At 39.4% G+C, this 23,254-nt stretch overlaps 1 protein-coding gene across 1 annotated transcript; it reads right to left on the bottom strand.

Moving 5' to 3' along the window:
- Positions 1–9,157: 9,157 nt before the first annotated feature.
- LOC121985112 (4-hydroxy-tetrahydrodipicolinate synthase, chloroplastic-like) lies at positions 9,158–18,681 on the bottom strand. The gene is made up of 3 exons (XM_042538394.1): positions 18,304–18,681; positions 10,897–10,977; positions 9,158–10,176 (listed from the first exon to the last, which is right to left on the bottom strand). The coding sequence occupies exons 1-3, from the start codon at positions 18,408–18,410 to the stop codon at positions 9,249–9,251; spliced, it is 1,116 nt and encodes a 371-aa protein (XP_042394328.1). The 5' UTR covers positions 18,411–18,681; the 3' UTR covers positions 9,158–9,248.
- Positions 18,682–23,254: the final 4,573 nt, after the last annotated feature.

Raw genomic sequence — 23,254 nt, 5'->3', positions numbered from 1 at the left:
TCTAAGTCACATTTTAAAAGATGCTGAATCTCGCTACACCGGACTTGAGAAGTTGGCTTTTGCTCTGGTCCTCGCCTCTCGGCGCCTTCGTCCATACTTTCTGGCGCACACCATTATTGTCAAAACTAATAGCCCGCTCGAACGAGTATTGCTGAATCCAGAAGCCTCCGGACGGCTTATTAAGTGGACAACGGAGTTGAGTAATTTCGACATTCAATATCAACCCCGCACGGCAATTAAAGCGCAGTCCTTAGCGGATTTTGTGACTGAGGGGCAGAATCCAGAGTCGGAAGCTATGTGGAGAATATATGTGGATGGATCGTCCACTCGGCTTGGAAGTGGGATTGGAATACTGCTGCTCTCTCCCCAAGAAGAAAAGATGCACTTAACCGTCCAACTGGATTATAAAGCTACAAACAATGAAGCGGAGTATGAAGCCCTCATCGCCGGCTTGCAGGCAGCTCGGCATGTGGGAGCCGGTCGGGTAACGCTTCATTCGGATTCGCAATTGGCCGCTCAGCAGCTCTCTGGCACCTTTGAAATTAACAACGCTCGGCTCAAGCTCTACGCTGAAGCCTTTGAGAAGCTTCAAGTCAATTTTAGAGAAGTCATTATCCAGAAGATACCCAGAGCGGAAAACTAGGCGGCAGATGAGTTAGCCAAACTCGCGAGCTCAATAACGCCAGTCGCCATCCAGCAGCCAATCGAACAAGTATCTTTGGTGGCGCACGTCGATCGGATAGAGGGCCTCGCGTTTCCGAGCGACTGGAGGACACCCATCATGGAATTTCTCCGCTCGGGAACTACAACCTCTGATCACAATGAAGCCCAGATCCTCAGGAGGAGAGCCGGTCGGTTCACACTTATTGGAGATCAACTATACAAAAAGGCTTTCTCCCGCCCCTTGCTGAAGTGCGTAAGCTCGGAAGACGCGGAGTACATTCTCCAAGAAGTGCATCAAGGATTATGCGGAGGACATCCGGGCGGACGATCGCTGGCTAAGAAAATATTGCTGGCCAGATATTTCTGGCCAACCCTTCAAGCAGACGCCGCTCGGATCGTTGCAACTTGTCTTTCTTGCCAGAAGTATCATAATTTCTCACACCGACCTGCGGAAGAAATGAAAGCGGCCGCTGTGTCCTGTCCCTTCGACCAGTGGGGAATGGATATCGTGGGACCGTTTCCTATGGCGACCGGGCAGCGGAAATTTTTACTTGTGGCAGTTGATTACTTTTCCAAATGGGTGGAGGCAGAGCCGCTAGCCAAGATCACCGAGCAGATGGTCAAGAAGTTTATCTGGCAACACATTATCTGTCGGTTTGGCATCCCTCGCCGACTGGTTTCCGACAACGGACGACAATTCACTGGAAAGTTGCTCGAAGATTGGTGCAAAAGTTATGGCATTGAACAACACTTCACGTCCGTGGCATACCCCCAAAGCAATGGTCAAGCTGAAGTAGCCAATCGGGAAATTCTTCGTATTTTGAGGGCTCGGCTCGACCATATGGGAGGAAGCTGGGTGGATGAAGTGCCCGGCGTCTTATGGGCTATCCGAACTACTCCGAAGGAAGGAACGGCCGTCACGCCTTTCCATCTGGTATACGGCGGCGAAGCGATGATTCCTGTTGAAGTCGGTGTTGAGTCCGTCCGAATCCAGAATTATGATGAGGGCAACACCGGGCGAAGGAACATAGAGCTGGATTTGGTTGATGAGGAGCGAGCCAAGGCATCCGTTCGGCTGATGGCGTACCGACAACAGATGAAGCAAAACTACAACCGGCGCGTAATCCCCAGATCATTCCAGGTCGGCGACCTTGTCTGGAAGAATGTCAAGCCGGTCGGCGATGTCGGCAAGCTGGAAGCTCCCTGGGTGGGCCCCTTCAAGGTTATCGAAAAGCTCCGCTCAAGCGCTTATTATTTTGAGGATGAAGGCGGGCGCCCACTGGACCGACCTTGGAGCGCGAATCATCTCCAGCCTTATCGAGCTGGGTGAAAGGTGCACTGTTGTAATTCATTTTTGTGCATATTCTAGTCGCCCATGTCCTTGTAATGTAGGAAGCAAAAATGATTTAAAGGATGGCTAATGTGTTCACCGAACGGCCGAGTCAAAATTAGTCTTAAAAGGCCGTCGAGCTCCGACGTTAAAAATCGAGAGACGAATCGGCGTCTATAAACCCTCCGATCAGAAGACCGTCGAGCTTCGACGTTAAAAATCAAGAGATGAATCGGTGTCTATAAACCCTCCGATCGGAAGACCGTCGAGCTCCGACGTTAAAAATCGAGAGACGAATCGGCGTCTATAAACCCTCCGATCGGAAGGTCGTCGAGCTCCGACGTTAAAAATCGAGAGACGAATCGGCGTCTATAAACCCTCCGATCGGAAGACCGTCGAGCTCCGACGTTAAAAATCGAGAGACGAATCGGCGTCTATAAATCCTCCGATCGGAAGACCGTCGAGCTCCGACGTTAAAAATCGAGAGACGAATCGGCGTCTATAAACCCTCCGATCGGAAGGTCGTCGAGCTCCGACGTTAAAAATCGAGAGACGAATCATCGTCTATAAACCCTCCGATCGGAAAACCGTCGAGCTCCGACGTTAAAAATCGAGAGACGAATCGGCGTCTATAAACCCTCCGATCGGAAAACCGTCGAGCTCCGACGTTAAAAATCGAGAGACGAATCGGCGTCTATAAACCCTCCGATCGGAAAATAGGTGATTTCCGATGGTAAAATTCGACGTTGGAAGGCGGGCAACCGGAGCCTATAAGGCCGCCGGACGGATGGCTTTCTGCGTAGCCCTCGGTCGTAAGGGCCGACCCGTGGTCGGGCCCGCCGTAAAGGCGAAAAAGAAGACATCGTATGGCCGAGCGGCTCCTTTATCAAATGTACTTGGATACGCGAAACTTAAGAACAAGGCAAAAACTAAAAATTGGGCGTTGGTCGAACAAATAAATAACAAAAGAAGTTCATTCACGCCGAACGGCGGATAGACAAAATTTATAATGTTTGCCCCGAGCGGCAGGCATACAGAAAATTACAGATACTTAAAAAGAAACCTTACAGACTCTCATTCACAGTCATCGAAATTAAAAAGAGAGTCGGGGATGGAGCCCATCATGGTCGCTAGGTCTTCGGGGGGGACGGACAGCTCGGCAGGTATGTGGCCCTTGGTCTTCATGTAGTCCACCGCCACTTTGATCGCCTCCTCAAAAGTTAAGGAGAGCTTGTCTCTAAACTTTTAGCTGAATTCGTCTGAGCGGACGAAGGCTTTGCGCACCTCCGCCGATCGACCGGGCTCTCCATCTTGATACTCTTTGAGAGTAGCCTTGAAAGCGTCCAGGGCAGCTTGAAGATCTTGCAAGGCCCCTTCTGCTTTAGTCTGGTCAGCGGAGCGACCCTCCCGTTTGGGGGTTAGCGAAGCGTCCAACTCCTTTACTCGTTGCTCCAGCCCCCGGTTCTCCACCTTCATCAGGTCCATGTCGTCAATGGCCTTGAGCTTCCGAGCGGTCGCGGTCTTTATTTCTTTGTCCCGCTGCTTGACCAAGGCTTCGAGGCGGGCAACCTCGCTCGTCAAGCCGGAAGACTTACCCCGTTCAGCTTCTAGCAACCTCTTGGCCTTTTCCAGAGCGGCCGTTAACTGTCTACTTTCCCCCGCGGCCTTGAGCATTTTCAGCTCATCCTCCAGTTCGGCCAGGTGATTGCTGATGGCAATCTGCTCCACCCAGTTCTGCGAACAGATATGAACAAGTTAAAAACTCGATCCAAAATAAACAACAAAGCAAAGGAACATACCCCGATCGCCTGTTGTAAGTTGCTGTCGCCGAGTTGGACAGGAGTCAACATAGCGATTCGAAGCCGAGCATCCTCCCAAGCTTTGGCGAGAGGGCCTGTAAGGGTGATCTGCTGCTCGGGGACCACAGGCCGATCAGCAACAACCATGTATTCTTCAGACGGGAGGCGCAAGATGGTTTTTATCAACCTCGAGCCGCTCGGATCACCCTGGGGCGTAGCGGCCTTACCGGACGGCTCGCCGGTGGAGGAAGAGGGACGGTCGCCCAATCGCCTAAGGCACTGCATGGTTCGTGGAGGGCTGGAGGGCGGCACCTCAGAGGCAGCCCTTGGAGAGCCGCGCGGCGTGGGTGTGCTCTCTATAGAGACTGTCCTGGATAGCACCGGAGCTTCATCGCCCCGCTCGGAGCGTCGTTCATCAGATGGCTGGGAAACTCGCTCTGGTCGTCCTCGCTTCCGAGTGGCCAGGGGGGCTTCGTCAGCCGAGCGGCCCTCTACCCCAACTTGAGTAGAAGGCTCCTCATCGCCTGTAGCCTCGCCGAGAGAGGCGGAGGCGTCTAAGGCTTCGGGGACAATTTGGGTCCCCTCACCCTCCCCCGTGGCTGGACCGACTGGGGTCAAGCCCCGCTCGGCGACCTCTTTGTTCTTGGCTGCTTCGATCTCGGCGGCTCTCAGTTTCAGCCGCTCGGTAGCCTTAGCGCGCCACATGACTTCGGCTGCAGAAGCAAAAAATAAATCAGTTAGAACAAAAGAAAGGGGATGATAAGAGAACTTATTCATGCTGCAAGGCAGGTCGGCCGGAGTAGAAGACAAGCCAAATATATACAGTACTCCCGGAAGGAGCAACTTGTCTATATGGTAGCGTTGGCCGACCAGCCGTTCGGCCGCATGAAGGTAGGCTGGATCACCCCTAAACTTGCCAAGCTCTGGTTGTGCTGGCACTACCGTCTACCATTTAATACGGAAGGCTGGTGGCTCGGGAAAGCGAACGTAAAAAAAATGCTCCTTCCAGTGTTTGTTGGAGCTTGGCATGTTATCAAAAAGAACGAAACCTATCCTAGATTGGAAAACGAAAGTACCCCACTCGGCTTGCTTAGGGTAGTAGAAGTAGTGGAAAATTTTGGGGTCTAGGGGAATGCCGTTCAGTTTAAAGAGAATTATCACCCCGCTCAGTAACCTTATGGAATTCGGAACTATCTGGCCGAGCGGGATGTGAAAATAGTTGCATACTTCCAGGAAAAACCTAGGGGGTGGAAAGCGCAGCCCGGCCAAAAATTGGTCTCGGAAGAAAAGGACAGTGCCGGGCGGCGAGTCATGAGGCCGGTCGGTGGGGGTGGCTACTACTATGTGGTGGTCGAGCGGCAAGTTATAGGTTCGAGTGAGGCGCAGGGCGTCCTCCTCGTCAAAATGGCTCTCCATGGTCATGTACCAAAGACCAGGAGCACCGCCGGTCGGCTGTGAAGTGCTAGTCATGGTCAAAAGATAAAGGAAGACGGGGCCGAAAGAAAAGGTCCGAACAAGAAATGAAGGGAAGCCGACTGAATGAAATAGCTAAAAGAAAGGAGAAAAGGTAGGAAGCTAGGACAAGAGTCTTACGAGGAAAAGGGATAAGCGGCTGGGGCCTGGGGGTTGCCGAAGAGTTGAGGAGCAAAGTCGGCGGAGAAGAAAAGGGGCAGAGAGATGCTGGAGGTGGACGAAGCGGAAATGCGGCGAGGAGGGGGTCGCGAGCTTTATATCGCCGACTGCGAGCAGCCTCTACCGTCCGATCCAGGGCGTGAAGAACAAGGCCATCATCCAGCCGTTCATTTCAAACGGTGGCTGTCCCATCGGAAGTGAGGCGAGCGTCGTACGATGACGACAGCGGGGGCGCCACGTGTCAATGAGACATAAGGCGCACCCACGGCGCGCGTGCAACCAGCGTTAACACCGACCTGGTAATAGAGCCGAACGGACTTAACCCAGAATATGAGTCGAGCGGATGATCGCTCCCAAGCTCGGCCGAACGGCCTAGTATAGTGGCTCTCACTCAAACATGTCGACAGTCCAGTCAGTCGGACTCCGCCTCCTTCGACTAGACTTGAGGGGGAGGCAAGTGATCCGGTGGTAAGACCGGGGGGCCCTCATAAGGAAAAAGCCGACGACACGTGTAGATCAGCCGTCAAAGGAGGATCAACCCCAGGGAATCAAAGTGGGAAAACCATAGCGCCGAGCGGATAACCCGCTCGGCCGTGCTACACAAAAATGGACAAGCTGTGTGTCCGGTCGGCCGAGATCTCAGGCAGTGAGCCGAACGGAGGACGACCCCTAGCCTTTCCGGACGATCGACCACTTACGCCAGATCAGACGAAGGTTCTAGCCGAGCGGCTTGGTGGTCGACCCAGGAAATGGCAGTCAAACAGTAGAGGACAGTATGGACGTCATCTCAGTAACCCCGGTTGCTGACAATAGGTATGTTCGAAGATCAGACCATGCCCGGTAAGGGGCGATAGAAAGTTCTACTGTCCCATCGAAGAGACGCTCAGACTGTAGCAGCATGGAGTCAAGCATGCCCTTCTGACAAATCCATGCTGCGGTATGGGGCGGGACATGTGCGTGCTTCGAATTATGTGCACTCAGCTCCCGTGGATATCTATATATACGCCATTGGTCTTCACCGGAGGTATGTAACCCAGAATCCTTGGAGCCACTTTTTTGCTACTCATCTTTCTGACTTGAGCGTCGGAGGGTCGTCGCCGGGAACCCCTTCCTGGCCCGACTTCTTTGTAGGATCGCCGGAAGTTCGCACCGATTGTCGAAGATCCACGTCAGCCACCGGAAAGCGCCACGTACCCAGCGTCCGTTGATTCGGCTTTCGGACAGGATCAAATATCATGATCTTGCAAGTAATAAGCAACTAACTCTAAACATGTGGGTCATATATCTAAATGTACCTTCTCGGTTATCTAACCGAGTACGAGTGGTCCATATTCAAAATTCCCATTGTAAAGGATACATCAATCCTTAATTGACTATGATAGTATGAGTATAAGCTCCTTGTCGATTACCCAAATAGTAGTGGCAAGAATGGTATGGTTGTTGGTAATTCCTGAGTTTGTACTCCTTGATCTTCATTAGGTTATTGGCAGGTCAAACACCTACTTTCCAACTCAGTATCAGTTGGTGCTACAGATGAATCTATATTCTTTGTATCAGGTTCAAGTCACGAAGTGTCAACTTGTCACTTTCGTAGTCGTCCTCAACCATGATTCGAGTGTGCTAAGTCACCAAGTGTCATCATGCTAAATCAAATCGGTGAGAACGCAATGGACATTCAACTGGTCTAATAGTAACCTAAACATAATAGTGAATCCAAAAAATATCATTATTTTTTATAAAATTTTTATCCATCTTTGTCTTTGTCATTTCCTTCTTTAGAGTAAAGAGAGCTGACAAAGTCATTTGGAACTAAGGTATTGGATATATGTAAATGGAAAACAGGTGCAGAGGAAAGAGACTCAATTGTAAATGAGACTTTCTCATATTGAGAGTAAGGTATATTGATTGGTTTATATTAATTTACAAGCATTGTAGTTGTGAATAAATATATGGGGAGAGGTTCTCTCTCACGCATGGATACACAGGAGGTACAAATCTAGAGTCCAAATGTGCACTGAATCAAGTCGACTCATGTACGAGCACAACTTGCATTCGTCGAATGTCAAATTAGTCAGAGCAAAATTTGACCGAATATGTAACATCCGGACGTTTGAACTAAATGGGCTAATGGGCAATAAATGACTTTAATGCGGCCATTAAATACTACAAGGGTCTAAGCTCCTATTAGATAACGAAGTCCATATCAAGAGCATTAGTCATTTCCAAGCATTAGGCCAAGCATATGCAATCCTCCATTGTTTCATCAATTAAAAAATGAACTCCCTTCACAAGACGGATTGTGAGAGATATCTTGGTGAACTTAATTATTTTTTATTATAATCAATTAGAAAATGAATTATTATACAAAGAATCACTGTGTTAGGACAAATGTCCTCGTGTGGGGCAATCTTAGAGACACCTCTAAAATGATGGCTTAACATTTTACTCCAATCAATTAGAAAATGAAGCCCCCAAAATGTAGCTGAGTTGGTACTAAAGTAGTAGACTAGCATCAATGGCAAGTGTTTGAATCATGGCTGTGACAAATAACTTTCCCATTTAGGGGGTCACTCAATACCTGATTTACCTCCCTTCATACCACCATGGGATCGGCGATGAGAGATATTTGGTGTGAGCATTATTACATTTTGCATCAATCAATTAGAAAATGAAGCCCTCATGGGCATAGTCAAGTTGGTATCAAGTGTCAGATTCAAATCGCGGGGTTTATCCCATTCTTAGCCCCCTTAATTAGGAGGCCCACTCGACTGACCGAATGACTACGTAATTTACTCCATTCCAATGTGTTTGGGATAGTCTTGAAGGGGTCCGGTGTGAGTGTTATCCGCTTTTTCACAATCAATTAGAAAATTAAAATCCAAAGAAAATTATTGAAGTAAACCACGATGCAATTTTCTTCTGGAGCTATGGAAGATTGGCACAATACTAGACTACTGTTTAGGGATGACAACATATCCGGATTGAGACGGATTTGATCAAACCCAAGACTCGCCCCGTCTCCCTTTAGACCCGCCCCGCCCTGTAAACCCGACGGGCAGATCTGAGTTAGACTCGCTAGACCCACCATATTTTATTTTTTAAAAAATACAAAATAAAAAATTTTAAAAATTAATTAAATATTAAATTTATTTTCAACATTTATATTAATAATATTTTATAACTAAAAAATATTATCACAAATTAAAATCTATCAATTTTGACTCAATTAAAAATTAATTATCAATTTTTATTCAATTAATAATTAATAAAAAAAATATTATACAGGGTGAATCCGAGACGGGTCCGATCAAATCCAGGACCCGACCCGAATCCACCTAAGGTCCGTTTAGGCAGGTCTAAACCCACCCCGCCGAGACAAGTTTGTTACGAGACTGATTTTCAACCCGCCCTATTGTCATGTCTACTACCATTGAAGCGGGCTAGATATCTATCGAATCTAGCACATTCTACTAAAAACAAGAGATATCTTGGTAAGAAAAAAAAAATGTGCGATGTTTTCTCTTGGCTTACTAGATAATAGAAATACAACCTTACAAGGACAAGTAGAGATAGTACAATGTTGACGCATGTCATTTCTAAAGTATAGACAACTTGCAAGATGGCTAATAAAAATCTGTCAGCAATTTCTCAAACAAAAATAGACACTCTAATTCCTATTCCGGACAGAAGATTAAAAAATAATTACGAGTGCTAAAGAGCAAGTGCATTCAGATTGATCGAAAATTATCAACCAGTTAAGCCCCACAAAGAGTTACAGTGATCATTCTTGTGAGATGTGGCTACAAGTTTACAACATAAATAGACTAGTACCTACCTACCAAAATAAAGTCATCTTCCTCCAAAACTTGCACATCTCTGTGTCCCACGAAGTTCTCACGCCCAAGTTCCTCGACAATTTTTACAAATTCAAGTCTCTTGGCACGAGGAAGAGGAACATATGGCAATCTGAATATTGGCCTAATAACACCAAGCTGAGCCAGAGCAGTATTAAGGCCTATAGGGTTTGGCTCCTGGAATGACCATTTTATGAGAGGCGTCAGCTTTGAGTTTAGTGAGTGATTCTTGCCTCGGAACATGATGTCGTGCATGAGACCTGGAACAAGATTGCTAACAACAGAAATAACACCTGTTGCTCCAGATGCCCATCTAGCATCATGGCATTCATCATCGTTTCCACTCCATGTAATGATGCCTTTATCTACATAATATTTGATACGGTCATTTCCCATGCACTCCTTAACACCTGCCATGTTAGGATTCTGTGAGATAGTCTGCAAAACCGAAGGTGGAATATCCTGTCCAGTCCTTGATGGCACATTGTATATAATTGTTGGGCCCATTGAAAGGACAGTATCAAAATGTGCAACCATTCCATTCATAGATGTCTTCCCGTAGTAAGGATTGATATGCAATGCAGCGTGCATTCCCACAGCAAAGCCTTGTTCAGTTGCATGGATTGCTTCTCTTGTTGAGTTACTTCCAGTATTCCCTATTACTTTAACTGACGCTCCAAAACAATTGACAGTGTGTCCAATAAGCATGATATGTTCATCCCAGCTCATGAGGTGACCTTCACCAGTTGTACCTCCAACAATTACACCTTCAGCGCCATTGATAATCTGCATGTGCATCAAGGAATCATAAGCTTCAAGATCAAACCTCCCATCAGGTAAATATGGGGTCTTGATTGCAGTGATTAATCTTAAGGATTTAATATCATCAACTGATGTCCTGGAGCAAATACCAAGCAAAAAAGTTAAGTCAGACATTTCCAACTGGAATAAGAATTTTTAGCATTTGATCAAAGTGAATTTGCTATTGAATGCAGATGCTATGAAAATACAAGTCAGACAATTTTGAAATTTTAGATATGCAAGTATCATTAAGTAATTGTACGCTTTGATAATTAAAGTGCCTACTAGGGAGTAGGGGGTCATGGTTTAGCAGATTCTCTGGAGAGTCTCGTTTACACTAGTTTTTGGGCTGCACAAAATCACAAAACAGTAAAATCTCTAAGCTTATTGTATTTATAAGCAAGTACCAAGTGCTTTAGGCATATGGCAGGTACTAACTCTTGTTTATGGACAGAAGATCCATTTTCAAAATGCTATCAAATACGATTATTACCAATTGTAGCCTCAAAAAGAATAACTTCCATACAACAATAACCAAGCCTTATCTCATTACTAGATGGGGTCAGCCAAAAGAATAACTTCCATAGTTAAAATAAAATCACAAGAGACAGGATAGACAGTGTGATGATGATGATGATAATGACAAAACCACAAGAACAAGTTCATTGTCCTTGTTAATTACACCACGTTGCACTTTAACTTTGAAAAAATGCCTTGCTAATTAATATCATTAAAAAAACAGACCGTGCAGTTTAATAAAAGTGATACCCATGTCCCATGTCCCATGTGGATAATGCAATGTTGCAGCATAACAAACCTGTTTTTAATTTCTAGGCTACGCATTGGAAGATGAAAATCAGTGATGAGAGCAGCCATTGGAAATCTCCATCTTGTAATCCTAGATGTACCACATGTAAGATAAATATTAGAAAAGACAAAGAAATTGCATCCATCAATCAGATTTAGTCTAAAAATTCTTTTTTTTTTGTTCTTTTACTAGAAAAAAATGAACAATAAAAAAAGTAGCTGGAAGTATCTAGAACTATGCACTCACCTTGTACACCAAAGAATTTGAAACCTTCCTTTTCTGGAATATATAACGTAATAGGATACATAACAACCAGGCATAAACTATAGCGGGCTTTGTGCCACAAGTCCATCACAAAGTTGATATCTTATATGGGAAACGGTAATCAGACACAAAAAAAATGGATAAAAACATCATCACATTGCATAAATTGGCACTTGGCAGAACTATCTGCAATTCCTACTTAAGTTGATATCCAAGGGAAATAATAACTGAGCAAGTTAGGTTCAGAAAGAAAAAGACAAACTTGGGGAAATTTTTCTGGTATCAACTCAGGATCAGATCTTTGATATGCATACAATCTAAAAATAGTTTCATAAATGTTAATTAGAAGTTTAAGAGTATTTTATCCTTTTCGATTGAAAAATCAAGGGTAAAGAAAAGATTAAGCATTGTGTGTGAATCAGGCCTTAGTAATTCTAATATAGAGAGAAACCAAGCAGATCATGTACAAGGTAGAATTTCTTCAACACCAAAGCTAACTGTCATGATAAAAAGAGCAATAGAAAAGGGATAGTGGAATACAAATATAGAATAGACAAAAATAGTTTGGATGATGATCTTTACCTAGTGATGCCATTTTAATAAACTACTCAAAATACAATATCCAACAGCTTCAAAAGATTTAGTTAATGAAAGAATCCTTTTGTATTGTCTATATTAAAAGGAATATCGCTACAATTTATTGTAGCTGCAATTGTTCAATCTAAAGGTTAAATATATCTGAGTTCCATTTGTATCTGCTAGATAATTCTAGGTGCCTTCAGCACCCTAGTAACTCAGTACGCAAAGAATGGACTACATCAATGCTTGGATGTAATGCATATAACAAAGAGCTCTTGCATTGGTAATGAGTGTCTATGGCTTGAAGATCAGGTTAGCAACTTGAAATATAGGAACACTTTTGGCAGGTAAAAGGCAAAAATTGGTAGATAGGATTGAATGAAAATAAACATAATAATCTTATAGAAAACAAAGTTGATTAGGGATAATGTAAGAGAAATGAGTAATACAACAAGATGTTGGTAATACCAAAAAACTAAACATAGGAACATTTTTGTTTGGTAGATAAGACTAAATGAAAATAGACATAATAATCTCACAGGAAACAAAATTGATTAGCGAAAATACAGAGTAATAAGTAATACAATAAAAAAATTAGTAATACAGAAAAAACTAAACATAATGTGAAGAATGAATCACAATAAATAAGCATTATAAAGATAATATCATCAAAGCAAAGGGAATTGAAGATACTCATATTTTTATGTGTATGCTCCTCAAGGAGGATTAGACCATTAAACCAAAATAAATACCAAAAAAATCAAGCTAACATCATTCAATTTATATCTGTAACTGAAAACTTACTTGGAGAAGAATTAAATGTAGATGTAGAAGAGAATATGGAGTTGTGTGATAAGGTCAATTCATAGAGAGTTCAAATATTTAGGAAGTAGGAGTGGTGTGAGAAAACCCAAAAGGATTTTCATTGTAAAAAATAACAGAATTGAAATGAGAATACATTGAGTACGTATAATTAGAACAAATTGAAAACACAAAAGTAATAAGTCTAGAAAATTGCAAACCATTAAAAGAGCATATGATAATTTTTATGGCAACATAAGAACTGAGAATGGAGAAGAAAGATAGTTATTGGATTGTTAAATATAGGTAAAAGAAAGATTGATATTTAGATAATATTAGTTATGTTAGATAATATTGGCAACAAAATAAAGAAAAGTTACAAACTATTTAATAGGGACTCAATAAGTTAAGCTTTAGAGTTAAGAGATACAAATTTAAGATAAATTTAGGTACCAATATTTTGTTCATTCCACTAGTTCAAATGATGTTAGAGAATCTGTGAAGAAGGATACAAAAATATAAATCCAAATCCCTATTGAAGTTTAGAAATCTCAAAGGTATATTTTGCTCAACTAAGTCATTCAATAAAATTTTTAAATTTAAGAAGATGATTGATATTTAGTACCAAATAATTTTTTTCAAAAAAGAAAAGGTGATGTATAAAATTTAGTATAGCCAAGATAAGAGATAAGAATGTTAACATGGATGTATGGGATTACTTGACAAGAAAAATCGGAGAATAATTATATTTCAGATTAAGATGCAAATACCATAGGTTTTTGGATCGTTCGTGAGGCTAGAGAGGAGGGAGATGTGACTAGTCAACCACTTCTTTTCTTGTTCAATTTTACAATCACGATTAGTATGCAATAAAATATCAAATCAAACACAAAACCCACGAGCAATTCAAACACTTAGCCTTTTACATGATTTGAAACCCTTGGTTCCTACTCCCGTCTACACGTTCTCCTCCTCGAATGCGTTCCTGAGATGGAAAACCCTCTTCCAATCTTGTTTTCCAAAGATAAACAAGAAGATACAATACTGGAACTCTTCAATGGCTTACTTTCACTTGTTAATTGCTTTCTCTATATGATTGCTAAAACATGTTGCCAAATTTCCCCTTGTCTCCCTTCTTATAGACTTCTTGTTATCAACAGTTGTGTTATTTTCTGTCAGATCAGTCGACTGTTAACATACCTAAGTTGACTGATCTTGGGACTGCTTCAACTAAGCCAACTGAAATTGCATCCAATTGAAGTGCTTAATTCCTTGCATCTAATCAAAGCACTTAATTTGGTTAGTTACTCCATTCTGATTATGTGGGTTGCAAATTAGATAGGAATAATGCTGTGAAAATGTCAATTTCTTGAGTCTTCCCTGCTTAGTATGCCTACTTAGTTGGAATAGCAAGAAGCAACATTGTGTTGCTTTATCCTCAACCAAGGCTGAGTGTGGCCATGGGTGGGTGGGTGGCATAACTACTTTAAATAATGCACACACTAAAGGATTATGAACTTTAACTATGTTAAATTTCTATGTAATTATATAAGCATCATTAATTTGACCAAAAACTTAGTGCACCACTATGAGATAAAGGAAATTGAAGTGAAGCATCACTTCGTTCAAGATTAAAGACCATGTATCCAAGGTAGCATAGTGCTTGACTATGCAGAATCCAAGTTTAACCCTTCTAACAAATTCACTAAGCCTCTTCCCGAAACCGAGTGTAGCTCTCTTCAAAGGGAGTTTAATATATGTTTTGTAGACTAGAATAGGTATTCTAGCCTTGCATGATCACCTAGAATAGGACTATACATTTATTACATCTAACAAAGCATTTATGAGAACATGATTTGTGTATGAGGCATATAGAAATTATGTAAGCTGTTAGGTGGATAGTGGATACTTTTAATTCAAAATGTTAATTATGATGCATCACTTTGAGCCAAAATAACATCTAATAATGAATTATGAAAATGACCAATCATGAGGAAGACGTGTATAATTCATGCATACATAGTTCAAAGATCATAATTAAAAATTTCAGTCCAAATGAATTTCAAAATGTTTCGGAAAACTTAAATCGATTTTGAATAAGAGTCTTTGGATGATACAAAGTTAGAAGGGTATTGAAGTTTTTCATAGTTACCATCTTTGTGCCAATCATGAGAAATAGAATTTATTTTCGTAAAAATATTATGGTATAAAAAGTGTGTTCATAAAGGTTCATGAATTTTAGACAGATTTTTTAAATCTTTTTAGAATTTTGATTGATAACATTTTTCAAATGAATGCAACAATTATGGCAACTGAATAGGTTGAATTGAGTCAACTAACTAGGTCTTCTAATCAACTTAAGTTCTACTTAGACCTGCCCATGGGTCGGGTCCTAACCGAACACCTCCCGTAATCGGGTCAACAAGTGGTTACTCATTGACCCGGGTTGCAACCGTAACCGGCCCGGCCCCTACTGGGTTAATTAACCGATGAACCAAGGGTTAATCTAGGGTCCAAACTGCTGGTTCGGAGTTTTTTTTTATTGTTATAGCCACTGGTGGTTCCAATCATTTGGAACCACTGGTTAATCAACGGTTCTGATCGTTGAGAGGGGGGGTGGATTTTTTTTTTTTAACGGTTGAAATTGTTTGACTATTTTTTTATCAATAGCTACAATTTAGTATCCATCACTCACCAAACTCTATAAATATAGAGCTCATTTCATCATTTCCACACCATCTTCTCTACTCTCATTCTTAATTCTGAAATCTCGATCGCTTTCGAATTCAATTCTATATGGACTTCAATTCTACAATTATAATCGAAGGAGGAGGTTCATCATCTCGATCTCGAAGGATCACAATATTCAATTTATCGATGATGAGATCCAACAACTTCCAACACACAACACGCAAGGAAGTACCTACGGCAATACTTTTAAGGTTTGGCATGCTCCTCCTTTAAAATTGTCTATTTTTACTAAACATTTTGAAAAGGTCAATCTTCTGTCCGAGAATTACGTGCAAAATGTAAGCATTGCAAAGCCACCTACAAATTCCAAGCGAGCGGCAACTATGGGTCATTGAAACTAAACGTCGAAATGAAGCACCCAATGGAGATACCGAGTCCAAACATCAAACGTTCTCAAACGCAATTATCCAAATTTTCCTCAACTAGTGAAGGTATCGATTTAGATTTATTTATAATATCTGATAATAAATTAAAAGAATATAGCTAGATTAGAACATCTTTCTTTTAATTTTGGGTCTAAATGCACTTTCGAAGATTTTAGTCAATCACTTAATCCATCTGCTAAACGTGCTCCTCAAATAACACTTACTCATACAATTAAAAGATTAGTAAGAGAAAGGGAAAGAAACTAATTGAAAATTTTGGTAAATTAAATAATAAAATTTCTTTATGTTTAGATATTTGGAGTGATCACACATTCGCATATGAATGTGACTTGCCAATAGATGGATAACTCTTGGGAAATTCAAAAAATGTTTATTAGCCTATATAGTTTTCGATGAATCACATAGTGCTCACATCTCTCAATTAATATATTTAATTTTAGAAGAATATAGATAAACTTTTAAAATATTTTCAATATTATTTGATAATGCAAGTTATAATACTAGTATTAAACTTAAACTTATATATCAACCTGCTATTGGTGTTTTATTTTTCCAAATTCGTTATGTATGTCGTGTTTTAAATTTATGTGTTCAAGATATTTTTTTATAAATTTATAATTTTAAAAAATAATAATAATAATATAATAATCTTTAACCTTAGAGAACCGTGGCAAACCATGAACTGGAGGTTACGAACCGTGAACCGTGAACCATAACCGTCCAAGACAATTTAAGTTAAGGGTCGACCTGTCAGGAAGAAGGTTCCGAATTGTCGATTCCTAACTGGCGATTCTGAATTGGTGATTCCGAACTAGCGGTTCCAAATTGTCAAATTCGAACTGTCAGTTCCGAACCGTGGTCGGGTCTAGCTCTATTGCAACAATATAGTGTTTCCGTTTCAACTAAGTTGGCAAAAGGCAACTACACTCGCCCCAATGCCTCTGCCAACCAGCCCCAAGGTCAACACGAAGAAGGTAAATCATGGGTGGCTACTAGCCCTTGGAATAGTGACTAGCGCATGAGGGAAGCATTTACCTCGGCTATGCCGATATTCAAACCTCAAATTAGCAACACCTCATGCACTAACCACGAGACTATCCCGAAGGGACGTTTCAATTTTAACTAAAGTTTGATTTTTGAATGTTGGTCCATTCCCATGAACTTGAATTCATTGTTAACACTTTGGAAGTGCTTTCAATTTTTTTTTTTTTTTGGATTAAAAGAGCTATTGTTAGTGCAATGTAGGGGAAGATTAGAGTATAAACTTATGAGTGGATAAAATATAAACAAAAAGAGAGATATTTTTAGAGGATGATTTCTTAATGGAGAAATTTCGTCTCAATTGTAGAAATCTTCTTTCTTTCAATTTGAACATTTGAGTTAGGGGAGGATCCTAACTAAGAAGACTTAGTATCAAGATGATACATGATCAATTCTAATTCTAGTGATACATTAAGGAGAAGTAGAGTTTAAGATTAAACTTATGTTTTTGACTAGGCACCCAATTTACATGACGAACCCGTTGGTCCTAAGCCTAGATAAAGGAGGAAGGTTGCTAGCTAATGTTAAACTAAGGCAAATGTTCAATGAACCCAATTTAGAAGAATTTCACTCTTCACCAATTGTGGGGCATTTTGGCTTCCTTCGCGCCTATAAATGAATCCCAAGGGCTTTCTATTGAAAAGGAATGAAAAAGGACATCAAGAAGTTTATTGACAAATATGGATAGATATTTCTATGGACTTGATAGACGATTTACCGACATCACACGAACGGACTACTATCATGGTGGTCATTGACCACCTTACAAGATATCCCCACTTTTATTTGTTATCACATCCTTATATGGATACTCGCATTAACCAAACATTTGTTGATCATATAATCAATCTACAATGATTACTAAGATCTATTGTTTCTAATAATGATATTGTATTTACAACTAATTTTTGGAAAGAAGTGTTTCATTTGCAATGCATCAAGCTTAGTTTTAGAAAGAAAACTTGTGAAGAGGAATAATCAAGTTGTAGTCAAATCAGTTGAATAACTTGTGTATCGAAGATGCAACAAGGGAATCATGACATCAGTCAAGAAAGGTTTTTAGAGTTTATCGTTGTACGACCTTAAGGACAAGGTTATTTTAAAGGGTGATGGAGTGATACAGTCCCCAAATACACATTCAAATAACTACTGGAAGATATTATAGATCGTTAAATTTGTTATTAATTTTTAACTTTTCTGATATAATATGTCATTAGATATATTTATTAATTGTTGATAGTGCATTCTTACATGTCTATACAATTACAACAACACCCAAGTCTTATCCCACTAAGTGGGAAATTATGTTACCTTTAGAGGAAGCAATATATTATTGGAGTTCGATCTCCATCCTATCCACTCTTTTTCTTCTTTTCTTTATTTTCTCTGTTTCTTCTCCTTCAATAGAACTAGACTTTACATCATAAAATATTTTAGCACTATTAGTCCCAACCTAAACGAATTGAATAAAATTTCCACATAATTATCCTACAGGCACAATGTGCCCACTGCCAGTTACTTGGAATGAAAAGAAAATTAATAAAATAATGATGCATAGACATCAATGAGCCCAACCAGGAAAGACGATACTGACCTGCGGCAGGAGTCAAAAACCGGAACAAAATGCCGGCCCCTTGATCTAAGAGTCCCAGTAGCATCGGCGGATGACAAACCGTGATTCGTTATCAGCAAAGATGTCATTTTACGTTTTCTTATTCTCCGTCCTCTAAGAGGAATAAACAATGAAGAAGTAAAACAAGTCCAAGAAAGGCACTTTCTAGCCCAACGATTCAGTAGATGGTAGTGGTGTAAATGGGGGTTCTGATGGTAAGGGTTGAGTCAATGAAGTCGGAGGCGGAGAGGTGGCAGAGCTGAGAAGAGGAGGAGAGCGCCGGAAAGGAATTCATTTAAGGATAGTTTATTATTGTTAGGAGAAACGAAACAGAGGATGCGGCGGTCGGAAGCGCTAGAATGGCACATTGTTAGGGTTTTAATAGACGTGGCCGGGCGCTTTTTCTTATCCTGCCGTAAAAATTTTCGGGATTTTTTTTTGGGTACGTTAAATGAGAGCTCATCATCCGTAGATCCGATCGTGATTTGGAATACTCCATTTTCAAAGGACGATCTAGTGATCAGCACATAAAATATTATCATTATAAAATCTGAGATTCAAATCTCGATAAAATCGAGATAAATATCTTCATTATGTGTTAGTCATTATTCCAAAAGTTAGTAATCGTCCATGATTTATTTTTTTTCATGTTGGCCCTAGGACAGATTGTCGGGAGCACTAGTGATGAGCGTATACATATTTTACCACGATAATTTGGAATACTCCATTCGAAGGTTTAGAATGACTAATTTAACATCCGTCTATAACATCCACTAAGATAATTATAATTCATGATTCAGAATTATATTCACGGTGCAGTTCAACATATATATATATATATATATATATATATATATATATATAACTTTGTTAAATAAATTATATTTCTTTACGTTATTATCCAAGTTAAATAGTTTTTATCCTACTTTTTATAAATTTAATACTAAATAAATAATATAAGGCCATTGAGTAATTAATAGATAAATAAAATTAATAAATTAAAAATAGAATAGTACGACATCAAATAATTTATGACAAATAGGTTATAAAATTTAAGATAGATTAGTCTCAAACGTAAAGAATTCACAAATAGAATAAAAATTAATTCAAATACAAATGTAGAATAGGTTAATTGATATTGAACTATAGTATTAATATTACTAAAATATTATAAATATATTAAATTAAAAATTATAATTAAAAAATATAAATAAAATTTAAAAAAAATAAACTTTTTTTAATGAGCAAGTGGTTAACCATCAGTTCACTAGCTATCAAAGGCCTACCTTATAACTGACTTATATAAAGGTAGATTAGTTACGAGTTTGGCTCATTGAACCATGTCAACGGGTAACTGACCAGTATACATAGTTACAGGTCCAGGACGGATGTGGTTGGGACCCAACTCGATGTAAAGTCTACTCATGCAGTTAGTCATCTACCTTGGTACAGAACAATTGGTAGAACGTGGGTAGAGGTCCTGGTGAAAGAGATGCTAGTGGAGAGTGGAGACACATCTTGTTTTTATATATAAGGTATCCAGATCATATAACCCGACTAATCTTAGGATACATAGTCTAGCCCCACATTCCTCCCACCAAGTAAATATAGAAAGTATGGTGACGGTTGACATGGTACATTTGCTCCACCAGTAGTTCAACCATCATAGGTGTATCCTACGTGGAAATTAAGCTTTGATTACTTAGAAAATGCACTCTGCCTCTTACCACCAATCTTAAGGTGGAGGCACATCGTATCCGTAGATTGTGTGTGGAGGAGAACCCCGCCAAACTAAGTATTCTAATAGGAGATAAAGAATGGGAAAAAAATAACACAATTGAATGTAAAGGAAAGTTCATCATAATCATCTTCATGCTCATTCAAAAAAGATAGTGATGGCCCCCGAGACAATGGTACAACAGTAGGGTGCCTTTTCAATTTCTCATGCATTTAAAGATTGAGTCTCATCTTTAGAGAATTAACAAATGAATTTCTCTTAATGAGCAGTTGACATAAGAATGCTAAGTTGATAGGTCGGCTCCACTACGAGTGCTTCTCGATTTATCCTAGTGATCAATGAAAAACTTCTGAAGGATCAGGTCAGTCACCCTAGGATTAGTCGGTGTAAACTGAACACTTGATGTCAACTAAAAAAAAGATAATGATGGTAAGTCTCTCATAATGACAAGCATGGTCAAATGAATCCCACGCAAAGGATGATTACATGTGATGCCTTGCTAACTCCCTAGCTTGGCAAACATTTAACCATAAGCATCTAGAATTTGCAAAGGATTCTAGAAATGTAAGGCTAGGTTTAGAATCAAATCAATTTAATCCATTCAAAAATATGAGTGTGGCGCATAGTATGGTCGGTCATTTTAATATCATACAATCTTCTACCATAGATGTGTATAAGGCAACCATACTTTATATTGTCACTATTGATACTTGACCTATATATTCCTGGAAATAACATCGACATCTACTTGCAATTTCTTATTATAGATTTGAATGATTTGTGGGAGATATTAGTGCAAACATATGATCCATCAACTAAGCAATTTTTTTTAGTAATCCAGGTATCCAACTCTTTGAGTCGACTAATCTAGGAGGTAACCGGTCCAACCTCACAAAAAAAAATAAACAAAATTTTCAATTGTAAGTTGAATTGCTATGAACAATAAATAATTTTATTGGGTATACAACCTTAATGTCAACTTGCATGCCGAGTGTGCCATAAATTTACAAATTCATGATGGTTAAAAAATGATGAAAAATACTATTATATGGGTCACTATACATTTTTGAATAGCGATCATACGTTTCAAAAAATATTAATTTTTTTTATGGTACAGAAGAGTATGAAAGACCACCAGCCACACTATTAGAAGACATGGTGATAAACAAGTTGAAAATTTTTTATTTATAGTTGAAAAATAATTGAAGATAATCAAGAACTATCATTTAATTAGGAAAAAAAACTTTATTCTAGTAGTGGTTCTATGTGACACAAAGAATTTCAGGCTAGTCAATTGATATACGATAAATAGACTTATTGCAAGGGTCTTTAAACCTATAAAAAGAGAAGCAAATAGACACTTCAAGGTTGGCAAAATAGTTTTGATTAAACATATTAGAAGCCTTATGTTTTTGTTATATTTTGAGGGATGTCCTAAGGTAATCACCTTATGATTTTAGTATTTATTTGATAAATATAGATTCACTATTTGAGTACATATTATATGTTTGAATAGTCTTAAACTCATTTACTGAATGCCCGCAATACAATTCATACCATGAGAGAATTTATGATTGGATCACAACTTATAATTATCTCTACATATGTAATTATGAGCATATGAGAATTTTCCTAGTCCTTGAATTGGTATATTTGAACATCATCAATTCTGTAAGATTAGCATGAGTTATACTCCTTGGTTCGGCTAAGTAGTTGTTTCTCACTAGCTGGAGATATTGGGATGTCGAGAGCTAAACGTGGATGCTAGTTATGATAACTAGTTCATTAGATGACCTGTTGTAAGAATTCATATGATTCTCTACATATATAGATGTCTGTGGAGTTCTTACTGCAGCTCGAATACAAGTTTCTTTAGACTAGAAGTATACAAGTCATCTTAGTTATGAAGACTTATAATTTGACATCTTAAGCAAATATCTCTTAGAGGTGTGGACTCGAGATGATTCGGTATAAATCGAAGTGTCCGAAGGTATTTAGATAGCCCACAAAGGATTCACCACTCCTTGCAAGGAGACATATACCCTATGGTCACTCATTAGGATTATTACTCAAAGTCTTTGGTCAAAGCATCATATGTTAAGAGTTTCAGACTCTTGTACACATGTATAAGTAATTTGAATCCGTAGAACGAGGAAATATTACTTGGGCTAGGTATGATGTAGTCAGCCTAGTGGAAGTAGACACATAGACCATGTCCTGAACCAAGTGGGTATAAGATGAGTTAAAGGAACAAGGCACGACTCACTATAGCTACTGAAGTGTTTAGAATTAGTTCTGAGATTAACTATGATTTTTTATTAATTGGGGATCATAATGTACTATTAGGTGTCACTCATAATCATTCCATAATTAAGTAGTTAATTATAGATGACCAAGATAAACTAGAAACCTATTGGGTCACATGTACTACGAGTCTCTACAAGATGTAAAATAAGTTAGAGAATAAGATTCTCATATCAAGAAATAAATGTTTGGTTGGACCATACATAAAATAAATATAGAAATATTTGTCAGAATGGAAGCACGAATGTGTCATATCTCTTATGAAAGAGTTGAACCCTATTTGGTTTAGTCATGATCAATTTCATTTAGCCATGAACCAACTTGATTTAGTTATGAACCAAATCAAGGGGTTAATGGCTAATTTTTTGTTAAGGAATAATGGGTTGAATTTGGACTTTCTAATCAAACTCATTAAAGAAAACTATATATTAATATAGTTAAGAGAGAATTAACATATAATTCTCCTCTTGTTGTGAGCCACCCAAAGAAAGAAGATCTTCTTTTTACTTCTTCTTCCTCTTTTTGATCCTTCTCCTTCGCTCATGGCTAGTACCTTCCGAAGGCAAAGGTTGTTCTCTTGGAGTTGTCTTGAAAAGTTTGACATGGATACAAATAGAGATGAAGTTTGACAATGTTGACTCAAGGCATAGGCCATTAAGGCCTATGCCTAGGGCCCCTTTGGGACCCACAAATTTTACATATATACACCTATATAAATTAAATGTGAATATTAATTTAAAAACATATGAGTATGGATATTAAATATTTAAAATTATAGTTAAAATGAATTTTAGTCGATATTTATTTTTATCGGTAATTTTAATTTTTTTTTACTAATTAAACTATATTTGGTCAAAAAATTTAAATTTTTTATAGATTAAATTTGGATCA

The sequence above is a fragment of the Zingiber officinale genome, chromosome 1B (assembly GCF_018446385.1).
Source record: "Zingiber officinale cultivar Zhangliang chromosome 1B, Zo_v1.1, whole genome shotgun sequence".
NCBI classification, from domain to species: domain Eukaryota; kingdom Viridiplantae; phylum Streptophyta; class Magnoliopsida; order Zingiberales; family Zingiberaceae; genus Zingiber; species Zingiber officinale.
This window is presented reverse-complemented; position numbering and strand designations above follow the sequence as displayed.